The following is a 25,629-nucleotide window of genomic DNA, read 5'->3' on the forward strand; positions in this document are numbered from 1 at the left end:
GCTGGGTGAAAGATCCAAGCCAAGAAATCTTATGGCAGATCTTGCAAATGAATACGGGTTTACAACACTGACTGCTTATAATCTTCAGTACAAAATCCTGAGCCACCCTCATACATTGAGGTGGCCTGTGGATGTCAGGGAGATCAATGAATTAATTTCACTGATGGTTTTTTAACTTATTAAATTAGTGACAGGTTGACCTTGGCAAAGGGCTATTGCAGCCAATAAGCACATTGCCTACATACGGTCATAAAAACAACAAAGGGTAAAATTAGCCTTTTAATTAACATGTGGGGCCATGGTCTTAACACAAGATGTCTTAACATTGGGTGCCTGTTTCTGCGTGTTTAAAGGGTCATAGGGCTGCTAAGCATGATTAAAAGGTGGCACCAAGCCAGGAGATAACATCAGTGGACATCTGTTCTTCCATAAGGCTCTTATGCAAGTACAGAAAGTACAAGGGCAGGGCCTGCGTGATGACTTGCAGGGCATGTGGTAGTTGAGATACTGACAGCCTGACAATGAACAATGGGTCCATGTGCAGGCCACCCGCTGTAGCTCCATGTACAGCGCTAGATATTGCCATCAAACACCTGCCTAATTCCCAGAGAACAGCAGGCCCCCAGATGGCTGCCCAAGTCCATTCACATTCCATGCATTCCTTCCCCATCCCTCCCCTCCGACAGCACATAGACACAAGGAATACCAAACACTATACCTGTTACAGGGACTTCACTTTCTTTCTCCTGCTCAGTCTCCTCTTCATCATTTTCCTTGTTGCAAGGGCTACATCAGTCTCCATTCTGTGAGGTGGGTTGGAGGTTGTTTGGGGCACCAGAGCGGATAGCTCTTAAAGATGCAGGAGGCCCAATTTCTGCTAGGCTCTTGGTTCTGGTCTAATGTTCTCAGAAACTAAACCTTCATGGCCTTGAATATTCCATCATACTGGCTGATACTCAGTTCAATATCACATTTGGTGAGTCTTTCAGAAATCTGCAAATATTGTTAACTTCTTCCTAGCCAACTCCAGGTCTATTTATATATTCTCCCTGCTCCAGTCAGGGTCCTGGTCTCGCTTGCCAGTGGCTCTTGGGTTTTGCAAGGCGTCATGTCTGTAGCAGCTGGTGCAAGAGCTTAGCTATCCACCAGAAATGGACAATGAAGCTTTGACTACGGCTAACAGAAGGTAGTACTGGTTATTTTTAAAGCAGCCTGTCTGATCCTCTTTACTACACAGTTTATCATTATGAAATGGCTGACATGGGGGAACAGATACTAAGGTGCTCCTACTGTGATGTGGGTGGCAATGTAAGTATCTACTAAAGGTGCTAGGAAGTCCTGATTGAAGGAAAAAAGCACTTCTTATGACACATTGGGATGGCCTCCTACAGAAAAGAACTGTGAAACCCATTTACACAGACGAATCTCATCTGCACAGCAGTATGACAGTGCTATGACCGGGTTCCAGCCTGAGAAGTGTGCTACTGCTAAACACGGATGAAACAGGCCAGCGGTAAGTTGAGCAACCACACACTGGTAGGAATGGTGTATATTTGCGCATGAGCAAGAACTACAGATGGAATCTCCCATTCTAAAACAGTGACATTTTGTAGTCTAGACAGAACTCCAGCCTCAAGACAATCTCATAGTTCCTCCTAAGTTTTCATTTCTAAGCGTGAGGAGAGCTACAGGTTAAGCAGCTCTGGGGGATGGGATGGGAAAGCAAAGTCAACCAGTCATCCAGTACCTTAAGTAAATAGTGAGAAAGGCTTACCTATCAAGGTATGAAATACAGCAGCCACCGCACCAGCCACAACCATGCACAAAACGGCTTTGGTCCTGTCTCGTTTGCTGTTCACAAACACCAAACCCACATTCTTGAAGTCACTCATTGGACCTGTGAAGAACTTCATAAGGGAATAGGCCAGCCCATAGCTGGCCAGCATTTCCACAGCATCTTCCTTAACAGCTGCGATACCCCTGTTCAAGGCCTGTTGAAATACAGAAAAACAAAGAATACTTCAAAATGTAGACAGCGTCTGGAAAAAAAATATGATGCAGGCTGTTTCCATAGAAACAAACAGTTTACCAAAAGTGAAGTCATAACCACTTTTGATCTGTATTGACTTGACATTCTTTGGATCCTGCATGCACAGATATAACGTGACTCTGAAACATCAAAATACATACTGGCAAAGTGCATACGAAAACTTTTCACACACTGTACAGTTTCAATTTACTGTGCTGCACAGCTCTATTGTATAGCCGCACGGTGAGACAGATAGCAAGTGTTACAATTTACAGTGGTCAGTAAGAAACTACAGAGGATTTAAACACAAAGTGTTTCATGAAATAAAACATTAGTAATTTGTTTTTAAAGTTATCAAATGGAACCCCCTTATACTGAAGTGCAGTACTTGAACAACTTTACTATGTGAAATGGATCACTGGGCAGAAGGCCAAAAAGTCCCATGTGAGGACTTAGGTGTGACTTTAGTAACATGTAGTCTAGGTTAGCCTCTTGCAAAGGAGAATGAAATTTTACCCATATGCAAAGATACAAAACTGGAACTGCAGCTGGTCCATTATGATGCATTTAAATTACTTGGGGCTTAAAGTCCATTTCACTGTAAAAGGAGTTGCGCTATATTCATGTTGACCATGAGTGGGTACCTGATTCTACACCCATGGTGTTCTTCCTCCCATATAATTTCATGTTTCAAAATAAGATTGAGAAGCTGCACCCCTTTATTAAGCAAAACTCTCAACTTATTAAAAATAATGAAACAAAATATCTGTATTTCAAGTTGTTCTTATTTTGAATAGTTTAGCAAATACCTTTCAGATACTGAGGAAAAAAGTGTCCCCCCTGCCCAAATCTCCAATAATTTAACAGATTATCTTCATATCTAAATTGAACCAAGAGAAAAATGCCATAACATTTTCCTCAGAACTCAGGAAAAGATCACACCGAGCACATTTCAAATGTGTTGACTAAATATGACAGAGTTTTTGTCTTCACTGTCATAGCATCAATCACTTAAGGTATTCAGTAAATGGTTAAAACAGGATTAGACTCAAAAAGTACAAAGGATAGAATGACAACTTGATTTCATAAGAATTTAGTTCTTATGGGTCACAGATGAGAGATAGTGACAGGTCCACAAAGAACTGACCAATCAGGAACATCTTTTACCTCTCCCCTGACTCCAAAACTGCAGTGTCTTCCACTTACGTACCACCCCTGGCACTGAGCTTTGTTTGAAGGTAAAATATCTACATTTGACTATCATAGGATAACTATTTCAGAGTAGCAGCCGTGTTAGTCTGTATCCGCAAAAAGAAGAACAGGAGTACTTGTGGCATCTGAAGAAGTGGGCTGTAGTCCACGAAAGCTTATGCTCTAATAAATTTGTTAGTCTCTAAGGTGCCACAAGTACTCCTGTTCTTCTTTTTATAGGATAACTAGGTTCAAGTCTTAGCATTTCAACATCACAGTTCTATGTGAAGCACATACAAGCAGGCAACTCCTATTGGCTTCAACAGAAGTTGTTTCCATATGTTGGAGGGCAGCATTTAGCCTCTAATATTTTTTTTCCTTTTCAATCTCCCTGTAAGATGCTTCACTGCCATTTGCTGATGTTAAAACTAAATCAATGTCTCCAGCATGACATAAAACTGCAGCAAGTTCTCCATACCTGATGCCCATCAAAACGGTCTCTTGCACTACACTATGCACTAAACATAATAAATGAAGTTCCATATTTTTCAGCCTTTTTGCTCTATTTTGTCCTTCTTCTCCCAGACAATGACCTTATCCCATCACGTGTAAGACGCATAAGATCTTCCCTCCTACTGTTACACACAGCTGCTTCTGGGGCCTACATAATGCATGTGCTGCATTTGGCAAGGGTGCAAGTTGTATCTAATCTTGCAGAGTAAATCATACCCAAAAAAGATGGCATCCTGTGCACACAGTTTGCTTACTCCTTAAGAATGCTGTAGAAAAAACTGGTGGTAGCCATCCACCATGACAAGGATCAAGCCCTTAGCCTGTATGATTCCCTATAATAGCTGCATAAAAAAGGAAGGATGTTAAAACTGTTTCAGAGCTTTAAGCTTGTACCTTGGCCACTTATACATGGGACAGTGGTATTAGGGGCTATGCCTTTAAGAGCTGAGCTTCCCAGATATAGATTCTGGGCATGGTGCTGTGCAGTTGGAACCAGTCTCAGAATGAAGCAGATCTCTTGCAAACACCTTAATCACTGAACTCCACCAGGGCAACAGCAGACATTGGTGCTGGTAGGGGCTCCTTAATGGACTGAGGATGCCTATGGGATGTGATTAACGCAGTTCAGGACTTACTGGTCATATGGATAGCCTACTGACAACACACATATAGTGCAATCTGTCCAACTTGGGGCATGACCTGAAATAATCCCACCTGCTAGGGACAAGCCTCCCCTGGTGACCATGGAGAGTAAATAACTTCTGCAGAATTTGAAGCTTTCACTTATGAAATCCTTTCCTCTGACTCTTGTGTGACTCTGAAGTACTCAGTCTCACTACACCTTGGTTTACACCCTGTGAAATGGGTGCTCTCATACTTACCTACCTGTGATTGGGTATACAGAACCCATACTAACCAAGAAGGGTTTAATGTGAGCCTGTGAACCCAATCAGACCCATCCTGCTTCACCTGTGCAAGGTGTCAAGCCTGGAGGGAGGAATCAAAAGAGGAAAAGGCCAATTCAATAATGACTGACTGGAGAGGTAGTGGACCGCTTCAGCTAGCCCTGTGAAGGAAGGGCCATCTTGGGCCAGAGTCTAACTAGAGATTCTTAAGTGTCAGAGCTTCCTTGGAGCAGGAGGGCTGGTGTGGCACTTCCTGTTTCTTTTGTTCTCCATAACTTGTTTGATTCCCCTTTTTGGGGGACCAGCAGACGTGTCAGTCCAGCAAAAGGCTGTGAGAGGCCTCCTTGGGGGCCATGGGAGGAAGCAGCCCAGGGATACAGCAGAGTTTAAACACACAGACCTTGTCTGCTTCATTCAAGGTCCCTGGACTGGCATCCAGAGTAGAGGGTGGACCTGGGTTCCCCTTCTAATTCACCTAGGGCAGAGGCATGAAGACCCTAGAGCCAAGACTCCAGAATGATGCTGCCAAACTACTGGTGCTGGACTTGGTTTACACTGGAAACTGGAGTGGCTGTCAGCAGGAGAAGAGGCCACTATGCCATGCTCATCACAAGAAGGCACAGCTGTGGTGAATACACTTTTCTTCCACATACTCTTTCACAGCTGGTGGCAGGCTCAAATGATGTTTGTGAAGTACACTGTACTGGTTATCAAGATAGTAATTTCTTTCACTTCAACAGGAATCAGATCTTTCCACGCCTCTGCCAGCACTGCTAGGAACAGGGAAAATTTCCATCTTTTAGATGGAAAAATCAATAGAGGGTGCCTACTGCATTCTTTGAAGGGCATTATTTGACTTTTATTCCTCCCTTCCCTCCCATTGTCTTTTGCTTGCAGTAAACTATTTCTGGTGGTTCTAATTTTCAGAGTAATAGCTAAAGCGTTCAGGGCACTCTGCAACCTAAATTAATCCTGTCACTTGAAAACAAAGCCGCATATATTTTTAGGCATAATTCACCATATCAGGCACTTCCATCCTGTTAGGACTACTACTCGTTGTCAAGGCCTATGCAGGAGAGTAATGAATCTATCACCGACAGGATGGCAGTTTATCTGACAGTCTATGCATTCAGTTGAGACCCATGCCTGTCAGTGGTTACCCAGACGGAAAGAGCCCTCCAATCTGAGCTAAATGGGTCCATAAAATGCCAGTGAGAATATGATCTCTGAGAAAGCTATGGCCTAAGAAACTAACAGACCCAGAAAAATCCTCATTACACATAGGAGAAAAAATTCACCCTAGATGAACCTCTGAAGTCAACTGAATTTGGGGTGAATTTAGACCATAATCTCTCTGTGTCCATTTACCACATAACTAGGAATGGACAAGAGTGAGTGATTCTAGGGTGGGACTCTGCTCCCCCATCATTTAAGAGTGAGCTCAGACATTTTCTGTGTAAACTACAACAAAGTAAACACACGTGAATTGCCATGGGATTCCCCCCAATTCCCACACTGTGCACCAGGTAATGTAAAGGAGCCCTACTTTGTTAGAGGAATGTTGCCATTAAGTTGTCCTACTGAGGAACAGCTTGCTGACATGAAGAAATCCCTCTAAGGTCAGACATGAAATAGTAATGTCAATAAATGAGCCACTGGAAAAAGTATTTCCTGTGGAAGACCACTTTAGAAAACTTACAGTAAATGTAACTGTCTACTAGCTGCTTAGTTTCAATAACTTCCTCCAGAAAAACCACTCATTTTGATTGATGTACCTCACTAATTTATTTTTCCATTTTCACTTTAAAGAGATGAATGGACAAACTATTCAATCACAGCTTTCAAAACCTATTGATTTCATCATATTTGATACCCTTAAATCAATGAGAAAACCCAGAAACTTGGAGAGCTTATTCTGTGCATCATATGAAAGATAAAAATGTTTGCTGGGTTCCATGACATGACAAACACTGGCAGCACTTGGTAATCTTCCAATTTAATTTCCTGTTACAGCTGCAATTCCATATCTTTTTTAAAAGTCATAAACCAAGGAACACTTTCCACTTCTTGTTGTATCACTGACTACAGTTTGTGTACATGCTTTGTGTGCATAAAATCATTGACAAAACTGAACAAACAGCATCTGTGTTCCATATTTGTTCCAAACAAGTTACAATCTGTATCCAAAAAGATCAGCATGACTTGTCAGATGAATCATAAAGTTTTTCAAAAGGTATTTAGGCTTTGCTCTGTTCAGCATTGTAATGCTTATCTGACTTGGGAGCCTGCATCTCATTTTCAAAACTGACTTAGGCACTTCTCATTTTTAAAAATGAGAATTTGGCTCCTAAGTCAGTTAGGAGTTACACCCTGAATGGAGCAATACCTAAATACTTCTAAAATCTGTGCCGAAGGCCCTTTCTGTAAGGTTGACAGATCATGCATCATTCAGTGACTGTTCCATTAGCTTATGACTGGTCAATTAGTTTATTTTTTAAATCTCTTCATGCCAGATTTGGATGGACCACCACCAAGGAAAACAGAGATGCTTCAGGGAGCGGTGCTGGTAATTTAGTAGATGACGTTCTTCTCTCCTGCATCATTACTGAACCTTTGCCCCAGTATAGTATTGGGAGCTACTGTGATGTTGGGGTTGCTGTCTTCTGGCAGAATGATAAAACCAAGTTCCTCACACTCTTATAATTTGAAATCCCATGGCACTCCTTTTAGCTGCAGAGGTGTTGACCCTGAGGTAGAGGCTAAACTTCACCTTGAATAATTAAACTCTACACCTAAATTTTTTTCCTGCAGCGTCAATTGGATATGTTCTTCCTAAAAGGGTGCCTAGTGTTAGTTGGCACTGTTCAAATAGCTGCTGTATTTTTGTTGGGTGAAGAGATTATTGTATCTCACAGGGATATTCTGAAGCTTACATACTTAATATTTGTCAAGCACTTTCAGTTGCTCAGAGGGAAGGAGCTATAGAAAGGCACACCATTATTTATTTATTATAACTCTTACCAAAAATGAATCTGTACCCGATACACGGCACATAGCATACAATAGCAGAAGAATGACATAATTTCACAATAATTACCTGTCTGTCACATCTTTGTCAAATGTCTATTAAGTGCAAAAATTACAGTACCATATCCCTCAGGTGTGCAATAGACAGAAGGGGCAGAATTAACCCTTTTGTAACACTCATTTAAATGGCGTTATACCAGCTATGAACTTGGCCTATTATATTTTTCATATTTACATGATTTTTGTTATACAATAGCCTAATCATACCAACTGCTGATGAACTGAATGCATCAGTAAACAGTCTGCAGGGAACAGTCAACTCTTGTTGAATGGGTTGTGTATTAAATTTCTACTTATAAATAAATGTAATTCTCAGGCCTTTAAAATATATTGCACACTGATCACTCTGGAACTAATCCATAGCATGGTTGATAACTCACTTTACTCCTTGCTTACAGAACAGTTGCTTATATTGATGCAACTGAAACTTTGCATAAATCTCATTATAAACAGAGTGAACTAAGTTTGGCCCCAAAGTTTTCTACCTTAACGGAAGTTAAATCCCAGGCAGCATTTATGGATGTTGGTCTGTATGTGCAATCTTGAGTTTTGTTGACATGGTTGAGATTAAGGCTATCAACCAATTCATGTCCAACACTGATCCAGCCTTAAAAATCCGTGTTATGTAAAAAATATATGTGAAAATCAGTGAAATTACATGGGACAGATATTGGTGTGAAGGAGAACTGAGATATTGATTTAAAACAATTCATTCATTTTTGTCAGCCAGATATGTTAAACAACATTAAATCACAATAGTGGTTTAGTTATAGAAACATGAAGGGCAAAATTATAAGGAAAACTTCCTCTATTTTTTTGGTTCCTACTAGGACACCTGATAACATAAGTGTAGAAAAAACATGTAAGCAACTATTAGTGTCGTTCTGCGTTCACAGTTTGCTTACTAAAGCTGCATTTTCCCCTCTCCCTTCTGCTTCTCCTTGGACTTGCATATCACTCACAGTGCACTGCCTGGATTTCATGTTGTGCAGACAGAGGACCACATGGAGGAATAATGTCCCAATATTTTATCACCTTTCTAAAAGATTAGATGTGCAGTGTGGGTGACATGAGCATTTTGTTTTCTTTTACAAATGGCTAATTAGGGCCAGACCCTCAGCTGGCACAAATCAGTGTTGGTCCTTTGACAGCAGTGGTGCTATACTGCCTTGAACCAGCCAAGGGTCTGGTTCTTACAATCTAGAGAATATTACTTTCCAGACAATGCACACACTGTAGGTATAAGATATATTTGGTTGAAATAAGTGATCGATCCTCTTTTGGCAAGTGTTTTAAAAGCCAGGCATGCAAGTTATAACTGCTCCTCCTATGCCACTTCATTATTAGCAATTGGGAGGTAACTAATGATAGTCAGTCACTCTCCTTCTCCACAAGTAGTAACACACGCTTTTTGTTTCCAGTTGGTTTGTTTTCTTAAACATTTTTATTATGAGTAGTAAGAATCCCCTCCTCACTGACCCTCTTCTTCACGCTATGCTCTTTATACAAAATATCATGTCACAGCTACAGTGCAAGGCTGTAGTCCAACCTGTGTGTGAGTGTGTGAGAGAGAGAAATTTTGTTTTGGGTCTATATTAACCCTAATTTACACACACATAGCATCTTTCATCCAGAGCATGACTGAAATACTGTTACTTCCATTGTGAAGGGAATCAGCAAGCCACAGCACAGTATGACATTAGCTGGGGAGGTGAAACTTTGGCCAAGGACATGCAAACAACCCCTCCCCCATCTTCTCTTATGAAAAGTGTCAGGCTGTCTTTAATTTACACACAGAACCAGCAGGATCTTGGTTTTTATAGTGTCATTCAGAAGTCTCCAGTGCAGAAGAGCAACTAGTAGAGCTCAGTGTCCTTACAAACAAACAAACCAAAACCAAACAAACCAAAACCCTGGCCATTTTAACTGGTTTCCTCAGCTTGACAAGAAACTTGGGTGTAACCTTCATCAAATCTCCAATGCATGGGTAGTGTCACCTGCAGCAAAATGTATTAACACAGGAGTCTTTCATGCGAAAAGACAGTGCCCTAGAAACCAATAGGGAGCTTTGGGAAGAAGTCTCTCGGGCATTGTTTTTCCTACTTTAAATATGCTGTCAGCATTATTCAGTAATGTAGGCAGAAATGCATGCTTCCAGCCTAAAGACATAACTCTGGTGAGCTGTCTTCTGAGATTCAGTCTCTCTCTTAGGCCAGGTTCTGGGAGTTCCTCTACTTTCACTAACTTTAGTGGGAACTAGGCCATATATCTTATATGGGAGTCCACCTACAATCATATGATCAAGATGTACATGTTCTGCACTCAGTTTTAAGGATATTTAGAAAAATTGCCAAACACCTGAGCATTAAAACATAACATTTCAATAACTTGGGTCCAACTTAAGTGTATTCCTACAGATGTATTTACTGTGTGGTTAACCTCAAATACTCATGATTGTCTCAGGGTTGAATCTATGGCTGTTAAACAAAAGTAAATAAAATCCAGTATTTGGTAATTGTCGTCGCTGTTCTCATAACTCCCTGATCTTCATCCTGAAGGGCAGAATATGATATAGAGAAGATTGGAATTTGTTGATGTCTTATATTTGATAGGTTTACTCAAGTCTTTGAAAACTGGGATTGTTCCTGGGTTTTTTTTTGGATCCATCTTGCCAGTTTAGCCACCTGACGGAAACCTCAAAAGCTAAGTCTGAAACTGACAATGGGTTGGCTAAGCATGTGTATGTCTCAAGGACAACAGCCTTCCCTCACCCCCACCTCCACCCTCAATCATGAGAGGGAGGCAGAAGTCTTTGTTGAACTGGGGAAAGAAAGAGTGGACAGTCTCTCCCTACCCTCCAGTCCTTTCTCTCTCTGCAATAACTGTTCTGAGTTTTCACTCTAAGTCTTGTCACCATGTACATTCTGTACCGGATTCATTAGTACACTCTAGTTGCTTTGCTTTGTGCTGCTGCCATGACATACTCTACATTGCCAGAACAACACACAGCAGGTAGTTTGTCAGGAAATCTGGTCCTCTGATTTTTATTAAAAGAAGACCAGATTTACTGCCATATCACTGATCTACTTTACTCTTAATCTCGCATAGTAGTACAACTACATCTCCACCAGTATGGTATCCTAACCATGAACATGTTGGATAAATACCTATATAACTAGATCATATGGTAAGAAGAGAGATCATTCGCTCAGCAAAGTAGGAATCCCTCCTGTTATGTCATCACCTGTTCTGTTGCTGGGAAAGGTACTGGAAATTACTTGCATTTCAAAAGCATTTGTTTGCAACAAGAACACTAGTCTTAATTTAAAGCCAACTCTGCAGCATCTAGTAAAATATGTTAACCACAGGGGATGTTTGTGTTATGTACCAGTGGGAATTTCCAGGGGTTGTTTCCTTAAAAAGCCTGATTGTTAACTAATAAGGACCATAATGAAACATGAATTGTTAGTTATATTTATATTATATTATAGTAGCAGTCAGACCCCCATCAGGATCATGGTTCATTGTGCCAGGTGCAATAGAACACACATGACAATCTCTGCCCCAAAGATCAGATCTTTGAAAAAGACACAATTAAATGTTGGCCTTCAGATTTCTTATAGAAGACTACAGAACATACCCTTTATTCTCAGCGATATATAAACTGTACACAGCAATAAAACACAAAAAGCACAGGAGATTGATTTAAAAAGCAGTAACACTCACTTTGATTACACAAACACAACTGTCTACATTTTGACAATGTTTCAGTCATGTGCTTCTTCTTGAGGCATTACATTGTATATATTTTTTCTTGGAGTAAGTGAGTTGCTAATGATCCGTACCAAATGAACAGAATTTGGATCAGGTCCTTTGTGTACAAGTGTTGGACTTCAGTCCAAGGCTGTCCAAGTCAAAAGAAACCTTCCCTTTGACTTCAGCAGGGGTAGAACCAGGCTCAACATAAGCAAGAACAGCACAAGCTTCCTCTTGTTGCCTAAACCTGGGCCAAGTGTGGCTTCCTTTACAGAGAGAGGCTACTTAATTCTCTGCCTTTCTAACTGTGGTAGGGTCCCCTGTGAACTATTAAGACCAAGCAATAGCCATCAGAAGGCAACAGCTCTTGGTCACTATTGAATGAAAAGGACACTTTTTTAAATAGCAGTTAGGAACATGATCTAGAAGAGCTGAAGCAAACCAGGTGGCAGACAAATGTACTGCTCTACCCTCACAACTGAAGTAGTGGAGGTAGTACATATATCTAAGTACTTAGTCTTACAGACAAGAATATAGGTTATAAACCAGTGGTGGGCAACCTGCAGGCCATCAGGGTAATACGCTGGCTAGCCGCCAGTTTGTTTATATTTGCACAGCTGCCCGCAGCTCCCAGTGTCCGTGGTTCGCCAATCCCGGCCATTGGGAGCTGCGGGAAGTGGCGGTCAGCACATCCCTGTGGCCCGTGCCGCTTTCCACAGCTCCCATTGGCCAGGAACGATGAACCGCAGACACTGGGAACTGCAGACGGCCATGCAAATGTAAACAAACTGTCTGGTGGCCCGCCAGTGGATTTCCCTGACAGGCTGCGTGCAGCCCACGGGCCGCAGGTTTCCCACCACTGTTATGAACTATATGAAAACATCAAGAAGTGCCAAAGAGTGTAATTTGGATACCTGCATCTTTATATAAAATGTTATTTTTCTCCACAAACTTCAGCACTAAAGAGAGATGAATAGAAATATAATGGAAATCATGTACCCTTCAGACTATCACAGGCTGACAGAAAGAAGAGTTACTTTTATCTCTGAAGTGACAGCTGAAGCACTTCTTCCTCTTGCTTCCTTCTAGCACAAAAATTTGAGCCCCAGGTCAGGTTTTGTGAAGCCATTAGTAAAAACGTGGGTATGCTAACTTATCTGACCAGTCTATACAGGCTGCTTACATAAAGTTTACCTAAGGATGTTGTGGAATTCCTGTTGTTGGAGGTTGTTAAAAACAGGTTAGATTGTCCTATCAGGGACAATCTACTATACTTGATCTTGCTTTAGCACAGGGGAGGGATTGACTAGATGACCTCTTGAAGTCCCTTCCAGCCCTACGATGCTATGATTCTATAAACAAAATATGACTGGGAGGAAAAGGTTAGTATGCCCAGTGGGACTGCTACAGTGCAAGTGCCCAAAAGAATAGAATACAATCAATAATTGATAAATTTCTCCTTTTCACCATAACTAGTGCAAATAAAAAGCAAGAATGAGCCCTCTTGCATGATCCCTCTCATCCCCTTACTTGGAAGGCCTGCTAGTCTGTGACCAGGAGCAGGGCCTCTCTTTAGCTGTCAGTGTAGTCCATTCATTTCCACCCTCCAAATCTTATGACAGATTTGTGCCGTAGGAGGTTTAAAGAAAGAGGCTAAATCCAACATAGCAGATGATTCCAGAGAGCTTACAGCTCCCACCAGACCCTGGCAGAATTGCACAAAAACTGTCTTCAAAAGCAAATGTGCTGATCCTGATGACAGTAGCAGCCAAGAAGCTTATGGATAATTAGGCCAGTAGTGCTGCATGGAGTTTAATGAAGATGGAGAATCCTTGCCACTGCAACAAAGAATGAAGAGGAGACAGCTGTAGTGATGAGTCGAGAGAGGCCGTCACATTCTAACCTCAGATATTCAGCATGCCTCACACAAACTTACATCTGCATTCCTGCTCAGGGGCAAACATTTCAAGATAGGGAGAGATGTAGAGCTGTACAACTGAGTTGGGAATCTGGCTCCCAAAGCAATCAGCAGCATGCATCCTGGGGGACTGAAAGAAACAAGGGTATAGACCCACTAAGGTCAAACCTTACTTCATTTGAAGTATGTAAGGCTAGATTGGAAGAAGTGTTAGAATATTTACTGTAGGGGACAACAGTGTGGTGGCAGGATGGTGAACCAGACGACAGTTCCTTTCCCACTCTGAAGTTGTGCGTGTCATGATTCGCAAGATGATAGAGCTGTCGCACACCCATTAACATGGAAATAAGGATAAGGCTGTGTAGTGAGAGGAGCCCTTAGGAGGTATCATTGGAATGGTGGCGCTCCCACTCACTTTTGTGCTGGAGCTGCACTGGGGGTCTAGAATCTGGCTTCAGGTCTCTAAAATGGCAGATCAGTTCTTAACCCAGGGTTCCCAAGAGTGGTACATGAGCTCAATGTTCCATCCATTCACTTCACCGCAAATGTTTAAGAAGATGGTACATGAACCAATGAAGTGTAGAAACCATTGGGACTTAACCACTTATATTCTGAAAGTCTGTGTAGGAATGTGCTAAATCTGTGGTGTCTAACCACTGTCCAAACTCCCTTCCTCAGCCAGGAACAGAATTCCTGATTGCCCACATACCTCTGCTATCTAGCAAATAACTATATAAGCTACTGGCAAAACATGTCACATGGCTATTTAATGATTGCTCCATGAAGGATAGCAGCCTACTACTGCTACCAGTTACTTCTTTAGCTCAAATGGTAGAAAACTGTGTTGTTAATTTGACCTGTTTTTAAAGGTCCAGGGTTCCAACCCCTCTAACTTATGTGGTGGGATATGGCTTCAGATGATGGAATTTGTGGGGGGAAAGCAGTTTGCTTTAAAAGTATTAAAGTTTTACATTCCTAAAACTACTTTAAAAGAATGTTAAGGTTCAAAATACATAACTCAAAAGTTGGGAAAGGCCAGAATTACGGTTTTTCTATTCAAACATACTCACAGGTTGAAGTTCATGCTAAAGCTGTAATTTGTAAATTGCAGTGTATTCATTATAAATGGCGTTTCATTAGTCACTTGACAGAGCAGCTTTTGTGGGGTGAGTGTGTGATAGACAAAATATGTAGAGAGAATGAGTTTATATCTATATCATGTACATTACTTGTTCATGATGAAGGCCAAAGAACATTTAAAAAAATGCTTTTAAATGTAATTTATTCTACTATTAGTCAATAGCAAAAAATTGTCACTGTATAAATAAGCTATAATGAGCACCCTGAGTGAATATACAAAATTCCTGACTTGTCATATAGCTGCATCGTGCCAAGAAAGAAAAGATCAAAGCAATCTGGTCTTCTGTTCTTCTCAGTACTACTCTCTGCCAAAAAGGGAACAAATGGGAACAGGCTACAACACTAAAACCTATAATTGTATGCCAAAATAACAATGAACTGAACAAGAATAACTCCATGCATTAAGACTTCTATGTTCACTCTCTCTGGACACTATAGTATCTGTAGCACAACTGTATGTCCCTGAACATGCAGTATAACAGTTGTGCAATTCCTTTTAAGCTTGTGCAGTAGTATGACTCAGTTTTATGCTATCATTAACCTGCTCTTAAAGGATTTCTTTCTTTCTCTGGCTCAGCTGTGACTCATTGCTAATGTTCCACTGTTTTGCCCAATTTGAGCTGAGTAAATGTTTTTGAGGTCTTTGATTTTTATCTGCTGTTTTGTGAGGTGGTGGCTAAGTTCTGTCATGTAAGCAGCTGTTCCCTCCAGCAGGCCACCGGACACACAAAGCACAGTTTGTTAGGTGTGAGTGACTGTGACTGCAACTGTAGAGCTGCCAGATTAGCTCATGTCTTAACTGCTCTGAAACAAGAAATAGAGGTCACCCATGTTCCCAGTACAAACACAGAATCGGTGTTTCCAGCTCTGGAAACTTCAACCAAACCAAAACGCACATTAATAAGAAAATCCTTTCATTTGTACTTGTTTCTCTCTCTCTCTTTTCATTTTTTATCCTTAGTACCATCTTAAGTGACTGAATCAAATGTGAGGGTAATTCTGGATTGTAGTAGTGATTGCCTTTCTTTCTGGGACTTTTGATTACCCTGATGCAAAACTCAGCTGGAAGCACTTCCATCTGTGATGCACAAACTGCAGCACTGTAGACATTGTTGTAACAGAAGATATCAATGGTCTAGCTAATCTATTATCCCCTCTCTCACTCTGACCTAATGCAGATGCTTAAATGGAAGGAGCAAAAACAAGCAAATTGAACCTATACTGTTTCTCCGAGGGAGTTTCGTCCTGACACAAGACTCTGATCTCTTTATGCCCTGAAACATAAGGATTGAAACTCTGACTTTTATCTCGGTTAATGCAGGTACTATTCTTATTCATATAATTGCCTAGTCTCTATTTAGAACCTTGCTAAGCTTTGCCCTGAGTATCCAAAGTCCAATAAATTAGATTCGCTTACCCATGCACAAGGAAGTGTTTTTTCACTTGGTATATAGTTAAGCTACTGAAAAATTTCTCTCAGTCATAGCAATCCCTGTAAAAACTATTGCCTTCGGACGGCTTATTCTCACCAACGAAGCCACACTAGGAGTTTACACACCCACTCCCCCATTCTAGAACCCCAGGCACAACCTACTCAGTCCAAACATTGTGATCCTTAACCGCCCGTCTGCTATAAGCCCACTCCCTACAATCCTAAAGCCAAACCACCACAACCCCAGGCTTCCATTATATCAACAGCAATAATTTGCATTTGTCATGTACACCCTTTGATTTTCAGAAAGTCATCTGCTGCTGCTGGAATGATCCATTCTAGCACTGTTCCCACTACAATGAAAACAGGCAGTGCTGGCCGCCTCCCCTGGGCTTCTGCTACACTTGCTGTGACATGACAATGCATGGATCAAGATTTTATCATTTCAATGTAGAGACACAAAAACACCTCTTTCAGGCTGTAGGCACCTTACCAGATGACTAAAAATACTATCAAGCTAAGTAGGACACCACCAACCTCTCTCTGCATGAATGCAGAGGGCCAAATAAAACTGATTTTCCCTCTCAAATGCTGTAAAACTCTAATCCCAACAAGAAAACAGAAAAAAAATTCCCACCACTCTTCTATACACTCAAACCTCTGCCCTCTTAAAATGATTGCTCAAGTACATGACCTTTAGGACTTGCTACAGTACCTGAAAAATTTGGGCTATTTTGGACCAAATGGGTTGTGGGGCAGGGGAAGAAGAAATGGCAGATTTCAATGTTAGGGGCCTTTCCAACACTCTGCCAGTAGTTTCCTCTCCTTTAGCATGGGAGCTCCAACTCTAACATACCTCTGCTGATCTCATCTGGCAGTACTGCAAGGGAAAGAGGCAATTTCTGAGAGACAGGTCCCAAGCCATATATGCCTTTGTGAGTCAAAAATAATATTTTATCCTCCACCCAGTATGCTCACATGCTCACAGTGGAATATACCACTTAGCAAGCAATCTGTCATTGTCCATACTAATCTCAGTTTCTGGGATGATTTTTCAAGTATAGCACTACATCAGGACAATAGCAGAAGTCTAATCTTCAGGTGACTAAAAAGTGGATGATGGTAGCCACATGAACATCCAAGAGAGGGTGGAAACCTCCTTATTTGATGCCGGGCTGGGAAGTTAGCTAGTTACTGCTGCTGTGTGATCATCTAAACATTAACTGGGAATCTGACGACACAACTATAACAAGTGATTTTCAATGTGGTTGGAAAGGTAGGTAAAATACTAAGTGATTTTGGAATGCAAGGAGGCTGGGTATGTCTACACTGCAAATGAAGGTGCGATTGCAGTATGGGTGGACATCCCTGTGCTAGTTTTAATCAAGCTGGTGTGGGTAACAGTGGTAGTGAGTGATGTGAACTTCAGCACAGGCTAGTTGCCCCAGTACAAGCCTGCTGGGAACCCTGGATATGTTCTTGATTTGCTGTCCCGCACTGGGGTCTGTGCCACTGCGTCTTCACCGCTCTTTTCACTATGATAGATACATTAAAGCTAGCACACGTGTGCCTACTCATGCTTCAATCTCATCTAGATCTGTGGTGTAGACTTATACTATATGATCTATCCTAATACAGGAGAGGGAAATTAGAGAAAGGTGTTAACACTCAAGTTAGGCAAGATTCTTCATTAGATCTCTGAATACGTGTTATACAGATACAGGAACAAAGCAGTCCTTGCTAAAGATAACAGACCAGTTGTGCTCTAGAGCTGGGGTGTGTGTGTGTGGGGGGGAGGGAGATAAAGGAAGGCCCAAAAATACCAGGCACTAACTGATACATTGCGTCCTCACTAGAGTCTTTGCTATCAGGAGAGATATGAAGCCTCCCCAAACCTAAAGCTGCTTTCCCGTGGCAGAGCTAGAGCTAAGAAGAGGATATTTCCATTTCAGAGCAACTTTTGAGGTTTCAAAAAATGTTGCATGCCTTACTAGAACAAAAATAAAACCTTTCTAGTGTTTTTGCAAAACCAGAAGGTTGTGTATCTCAGTCACATGCTCTCCTGGTGGTTTGTGTGCTGGCATAAGATGTGGGAGACCCAGGTTCAAGTCCTTGCTCTGCCTGATTCAGAACAGTGCTTTTATCATTCAGATCACTCCAAATCAGGGTGTCTCACATTCCAGGCCAGTATCCTAGCCACCAAGCTATAGAATCAGTGTGTGTATGCACTAGGGTGACCAGATGCCAAAGACGCCGGGGGGGCAAAAAAAAAAAAAAAAAAAAAAAGCCGCCAGAGCACGCTCCTGCCCCGCCACAACCCTCTGCGGCCGCTGGCTGGGCCCCTGGCTCTGCACTCAGAGATGCAGCGCTCAGCTGCTCCTCTGCCCTAAAAGCCAGCCTCCCTCCCGGCACGGGCTTGTCCCTCCTCCACACACAAAGGCTGGGGCAGGAGGCAAAGTCCGGGGGGGTGGGGCCAGGAAGGCCACAGGAGCAGGGGGCAGCGAGAACCCACCCGGGGCCGAGAGAGCCCCGCAAAGGAGGCACAGACCCCCCACCCTTCCCCACCCTGTAGCTGCCATAAGCTCCAGTGAACAAACCGGAGCGCACCCCCCTCGGTGTGTGTGGGACTGCCGAGCCGAGCCGCTTCCTTCTTCCCCCGCCGCCTCCACTCCACTCACGGGCAGGAGGTTTCGGGTTACAGCGCCCGAACCCCAGACCCCCCACAGCCGCCGCGCTAAGAGAGAGGCACGGACTCAGAGCAACTGCCTGACCCTCCTCCCTCCATCCCCCCTCCACACATCCCTCCTCCGCTGGCCTCCAGGCACAGCTACTGCACCGCACCACCTTCTTAATTTTCATGGCGGCCGCGTCACACACGCTGATGTTCGGCCTCCCTCCAGCGCTTGTGCCGCCGCCATACAGCTGATCAGCGCGCAAGCGGCGTGCGTGGGGAAGAGGCAGGGCCAGGGCGGGGATTTGGGGAGCTATCCCCAATGGGGAAGGAGGGGGCGGGGGCGGGGCGCGAGCCAGAGCGGAGGGCAAAAATTGCTTCTTTGTCCAGTGTCCCGACCCAACATCGGTCGGGACGTGGGACAAACAAGTAAATAGCGGGACAGTCCCGATAAAATTGGGACGTCTGGTCACCCTAGTATGCACATGCCCTCCACCCAAAAACTTTCCTGACAAAACTTTCACCAGGAAACAGATACATCTCTGTGAAACATTGCGGTGCCTACCGGCCCCAAGCAGAATCTTTAAGTGATAGCAAGGATGAAAACACCCAGGGCTGAAGACATAGCAGGCCTTGTAACATGCATTTCTCTGTGCTAGGAGGGGCAAATCTGACCCTGGTTGCTAGTCATTGGTGACTTCGAATCCTTTCTTGGTTATGAAGAAGTACATAGTGTAATTGACAGTGAAACTATTGATGATCTTATCTGAGACGTATCTCTCCCCATGGGCACAAAACCTGCACTGAAAAGTTACTATTGTTTAAACCATTCCAACCCCAGGGAGAAATAGACATTTGGAGCTGACTGGTTGCCCCACTAACCTGACTTCTGTAAGCGCTGACCTAATAATTCCTAAACTGGATATGTTCTCCAATACTATTTGCCCAAGTAGCTTCTGCCGCAAAGCACCACCTGTTATCAGGCATTTTTGATCTGTTAAGCCCAGTGCTCCTGCAGCCCTGTGCATACATTGAGTTTAAATCAACGTGTATAACTGGTATAGAACTACACTCTTTCTTAACCTTGCTTTCTCTATGCTCTCCTGCAAAGATAACTGTATTGGCCAAAATGATCCCTCCTTTGCAAAGTGGCGATGCACACTTACTTAACTTAATGTCAATGAAAATATACGGTTCTCCTATTAAAAAACCCCAGCTGCTCAAATAGAATAGTTAAATCTTATTAACTCATTTTGTTTTGTTCTATGTAAGTACAAGAGCCTGAATTGCTAAAATAAGTGGAAAACACTGCCCGAATTCTGAGAAGCTGCAATAAAGCTATTATTTAAGCATTCTAGCAAATCAGATAACATTATCTAATATAATTCAGTGTCTGAGTCACTGGCTTTAAATACAGCAAATTAAATCTCCTTATCTCCTATCTTAGGTTGTTCCTCTCTAAAAACACCTGGTCTCAGTGAATCCTGGATTTCAAGTAATAATAAAATCCACGAAGAGAACATATCTACCATTCCTTCACATGGAGGTATTTTCATTAAATAGAAAGCCTTATTGAGCAGAGAATCAGCCTACAGTCACTTGTTTCCCTGGTCCCAAACCATTTTTACACTCTGCCCAATGAATCTTTTAGCAACCTATTTCCATAAAGTGAGCAGGAAATTGAATCTCACTCTTCCATCATTTCCATAGATCCCCTCCCCCCCATATACAGGGGAGTGCGCTGAATACTAATTCAGTGTCACTAAAGTATATCTCAAAGCTGCTTTAATACGCAAATGCTTAAGTAGTTCCTCCTGGGCTTTGGGCCAAGAGCTTTACTAAGATGGAGAGATTCAAGAGGAGTGTCATACTATCAGAGGTGCAAGGATTTAAAAACTGGGCCGTTCTGCTTTGTGCAGTTTTGCCCAGTAAACCCTTCATTAAATTGCTCTGTCTACAAGATCAATAGATTAAAATGTATCTTTTGCTGGACAAAACAGGGAAATTCTCAAAGCAAACGGATAAAATCAAACATAAGGTACAAGCCTGAAAATCTAAAAAAACCCCTGAAAGAATCAGTTGTGAAGCCTGTTAGGAGTTGATGGCAATTGTATTTCTGGGCACACAGGTAACGAGAGGGAGAGATTTTTAGCATGGGTAAGCAGATGTATTAGTAACTGGCTGTACGTCATCTTAACAGAACACAGAACAAATACTGTATATTTCTCTGAAGCAGTTTGGTCATCATAATCTACCACAAACTGCATGCTTCCACCTGATTTTGTTGACAGCCTAGGATGGCTCTTAACAACAAAGCAACCTGCAGGGAACAAGCTTCGGTTTATATTAAGTCGTGATTTTTGAAATCTGGGCTACAAACAGCAAAAGCAGTCTTTGTCGTCCCCGAAGAAGGTGGAAGCAGAGGCACTCCAAAAGGCCTCACCCCGAGTCCTTAATGATAGGGTAATGGAGTTTTGCCTTAGTAAGGACTCCGCTGCAAGACTAGAAGTATATACATGCACAGTGCACTCAGTAGTTCTTATATCTGTATTTGTCTGTTATAGTTAGAAATTTGTCTACTGGCTAGTGCAGGGGACTGAGCTCAGGGCTTCTGGATTCTATTTCCAGCTCTGACACTGGCCTGCTGGGTGACACTGGGCAAGTCATTTTACCACCCTGTGCCTCCATTTCCCTATATGTAAAATGGGAAACATGATGTTGATTTCCTTATAAAATCCTTTGAGATCTATGGATGAAAAGTCCTAGATTTTTTTTTTATTAATTATCATCATCATCATCATCTTCTGTGACTATAGGCATGCCTCTTAACTACTATGAGCCTGTTTCCCCACTGGTAAAATAATACTTTCTTACATCCCTGGGAAGATGTCAGGCTTAATCCATTAATGTTTGTGAGGCACTTAGCTAAGAGGGTGATGAGTGTCAGAGAAATGTCTATTAAAATTATGTAAATAGCCAAAATGAAGGGAATTGGCTTGGAATGCTACAGGTTTATCAACTTAGAATAAATATATATAAATTAGACTCTCATGCTGGACTTGCATCACACTTAAATACAAACACAGCAGAAACATGTGTCAGGCTTACAATACATAATAATGCTATATTAACTTCCTTAATAAATTACTCAACTGTTGACAGTCCAATCCAACCTCCATCTGTAATCGGTTACCACCGAACAAATCAATATCACCAATCAGAGCTCCACAGAGCCAGGTTAGTACAACACATTCAAGCAGTAACCTCTAAGGACGAGCAGCATTAACGTACAAAAATACATGACTTATAACTGATCAATGATACAGGCACAACTTTATCCTTTACGATTGAGCTAATTAACACCACTAACTAGGCTTCTTCTAAATCTTGTCCTTTTCTGCCTCTTCCCCCACCCCAACATCAAGATACAGCCCCAATGGATTTCTTCACAAATCATATCTCCTTTCAGCGCAACCTACTGTGAATACATGCTTTATAATCAGCATTTATTCCTTCATTTACTAGCATTGTTCAAATTTTAACCCAAAAACCAATTCTCAGAGAGGCACAAAAAGAGGCAGAGGAAACAGGACATATTCGTCTATGTTCAATTGATGTAGCTCCATCCAGGAATCAATTTGGCCTGATGTATCTAATTTATAAAGGGTTATTTACTTTATTGGAGTCTTTAATCTGTGAGAGCAGGTGACATGGAAGGAGTGCCCTTGAATGGGCACTACAAATCAGAATATTTATGGAAGGGTCTACATTACTTTAAATTTTGAATAAAACTTCAGTCAGTCAATAAGGATTTCACTTACTTTATAATTAAAGTGCATGAAACACAAACCATTCTGTTTGTGCTGCAGCAGGGAAGTGGTAGCAAGGTGACAGAACACAGAGCAGAACACAGAAGAGAGTTTGCATTTCTGAATTTTAAATACCTTGTAAACAAATTATGTTTTGTCTTTGATTAGCTTTTTTTTTTTTTTTTTTTTTAGGGCTTGTCTACACATGGAGTTATCCCCAATTTACTTCATCTCTGGATACTTTTATTTTGGAGAGTGTCTTGTTCCAGTGGATAAAGTTTGAAAATGATTAGTTGAATATAGTGGTGTGGCGAGGGCAGGGGCCTTTCTATTAGCTTTCCTATTTAATGGGTGCACTATACTAATCTGCTGTGGTAGCACCTCCCACCTGCAGCAGCACCATCTCCTACCCCCCCACCGCTGGCACCACAACCCTAATTCTAGTGGGAGGGGTGAGGGCTGAAGGGCAAGCCCACCCTGAATTCATCCCATAGTGGTGGCTCCTGTCCTGTGGGGCTGGGCCCTGCTCCTGGCATTGTGACTTAGCTAGCCTTGAAATCCCATGCACCAGGTTGCATGCCAGGAGTGGGGAGCAGGGCCCAGAACCATGGGACAGAAGCTGCAGCTACAGGGTGATTGCAAGGCGGGCTTACTCCTCACCCCCACCTATCTGGGGCCTCCCCTCCACAATGAACCAGGAAAAGTCTGTTTGCCTGTCCTTTGCACCCTTGATTTCATGATTTCTGTAGGTGCGATTGAACCCATGCTAAAGCCACCCCGACTAAGAGTTAATTTCATCTGGAGGTCTCCACATGTACCCAGTGAAAAAGGCAATAACTGTAATTCATTTCGTTATGCTCAAACGGACAATAAAATGAATCCACTGCTAAAAGTCTGCATCTGACCCAGCGGATCAACCAGGTTCATGTGTCCCAGGACAAACAAATGTCTCAGAAATGTGTAAAAGCCAGTCTGAACTCAGGAGAGACACTTGTCTGAGGGTCAGACAGAGAGGCAGAGGCTTCAGGGGTGCAACGTGTCTCACCCAGCCCAATGCTAAGGGATGCCTGAGCAAGGGAGCCTACCTAAAGTTGCAAGGAAGGACATAAGATGATATGAATACAGGCCTTTTGGTTGTTTTAACACTTTTCTTCTCTGGTTATGTTCCTATGGATAATGAAATACTTTTGCTTTGAACAAGCTGTCCTGTTACTGCACTTCCATACTGAGTTTAGGTCCCAAAGGAAAGCCTATAGCAGGAACCAAAGCACAAGTGGGCCTAATGAGAACCTGGCCAGTAAACAGCGGTACTGTAACCTGGTGATCCAGTCTAAAAATGGAGATGACTTATGGGATTCCACCCTGAGAGCTTGACAGGCACCTAAGAAAAGTCAAAGGGACAGCTTATGCTGATACATAACAGCATTCTTCTCTATCACAGGTATTAGAACACTGGGCGATATTAATAAATCATAGCTCTTCACCACTATACTACAAGGTTTAAGCTTTCCATTAAAATCAATACAATGGGTCTCATCTGTGAATTACTTCTTTGATTACATAACCAGGTCTCCCATTGCTGTTGATTGGAGAGGTACACATGTAGAAAGATAGATCTCTGCTCTGATAGTCTATCACCTAAGAAAATAATTCGGCTCTAATAAGTGTAGTCCAGGGGGTGCTCAAAGCAGAACTAGTCACACCTGTTAAAGATCAAATTATTATGTTCACTTCAGCATTTCATGCAGTATTATCCAGAAACTTTAGAAGACAATTTATACCACTGCAGCTATTCACAATGGGTTTGAGTAACCCTCTGGCAGCCTTGAGACTGAATTTTCTTTTTTACAGTTCATAGTTCAAACATAACATTACTTGAATAGAAATGTTTGGGGGGGGGGGGGTTCTTTTGTAACACTATTTTGCATGCCAACAAGGTGAGCCAAATCTTCCCCTGAATTACGCTGTTATAAAACTGTAGTTGGTCCACTGATGGTGGTTACTGTAACTGAAAACAGAACGTGTCCCCATATCAACAAAACACACTGGCACTGTTTCAGCTCTTGCAATCATCATATTTTAGCCTCCACAATCTAACCTTGACAAAATTTTACCACTGTCTTGACATTGCAACAACATGGATTTGCAGAGATATTGTCAGGTTGTCACTAAAATACTATTCCAATGACTGGATAGAGTTGTTAATTTTCATCATCCTTTCTTCTCTTCATAAGAGCACTATGGTCGTGTGCTCCTTCCCCCCCCCCCCCCCATCATCAAAATTTGTATTTGTTTTTTGCAAATGTAAAAAAACTTGTTTAAAACAATGTTGTAGAATAGTGGAATGGGGCGTGTCCACACCACAATATGAACATATTAAATATTATTCATAGCAATAGCACAGAAAGGCCGCAACAAGACAGGGCCCCATTGCAATAGCCACTGTGCAAACATGACAGTCGCTACTCCAGAGAACTAAGGGCCAGTCTTTCACAATATGGAATAATTCTGGTTTTCCTGCCAGCCCTCCTAACCACTCAAAACGGATGGAGACAAAGCAGAACCCTGGCCCCTCTCCCATCTCTACATGGGTCAGCAGAGCCAACTGGACACAAAAAGAAAAGAATGCCGCACACTCCAAAGTGTGGTGCTGCATGCAAGCCCCCCACTCACATGCCTAACTGAAGAACATGCTCTTCCCCAAGAAGCAGCTTCCTGTAACTCCTTCTGGGGTGGCGTGACTGTAAGTGGTGGGGTGGTGCAGGACTGCAAATCTCTGTCCCTGAGGCGAGTTACAGCCTGCTCCTGCTCCCTCAGAAGTATATGACCAGAGAGTCACCATTGATTTAAATAAAGGAAGGACTTCATATGAAAAGAAGGTTTGCATAATTGGGCACTTGCTCATTGCTTTTGGATACAGAGACAGGGTTCTCACTGATGTCACTGGGAGATGAGTGTAACCTTTGAGGGGAGAATTTATCTGAGACATTTTGGACAAAATGTACCAAATCATCCTGAATTTCAGAGGAGTGAGAAGCATTTAGATAGGAATCCCTGGATTCGAACTAACCTCTTCGGTGTTCGGTTTCAGGCTGGACTCAAATCCAAAGGAGCCTATTTTCTTGGGGCACACTAAATCGGCTATGGATACTGAGTCTTGTGAAAACTAGTCACAGGA

General features: G+C 42.3%; 1 protein-coding gene across 3 annotated transcripts in view; it reads right to left on the reverse strand.

Moving 5' to 3' along the window:
* ANKH (ANKH inorganic pyrophosphate transport regulator) overlaps window positions 1-25,629 on the reverse strand; it is a 152,896-nt gene that overhangs the window by 58,560 nt on the left and 68,707 nt on the right. For all 3 annotated transcript variants that reach the window (XM_005286083.4, XM_065584242.1, XM_065584241.1), the window contains one exon: window positions 1,775-1,991. In XM_005286083.4, the coding sequence (XP_005286140.2) occupies window positions 1,775-1,991 (217 nt within the window). The remainder of the gene's footprint in view (window positions 1-1,774; window positions 1,992-25,629) is intronic.

This window comes from Chrysemys picta, chromosome 2 (genome assembly GCF_011386835.1).
Source record: "Chrysemys picta bellii isolate R12L10 chromosome 2, ASM1138683v2, whole genome shotgun sequence".
Lineage (NCBI taxonomy): Eukaryota > Metazoa > Chordata > Testudines > Emydidae > Chrysemys > Chrysemys picta.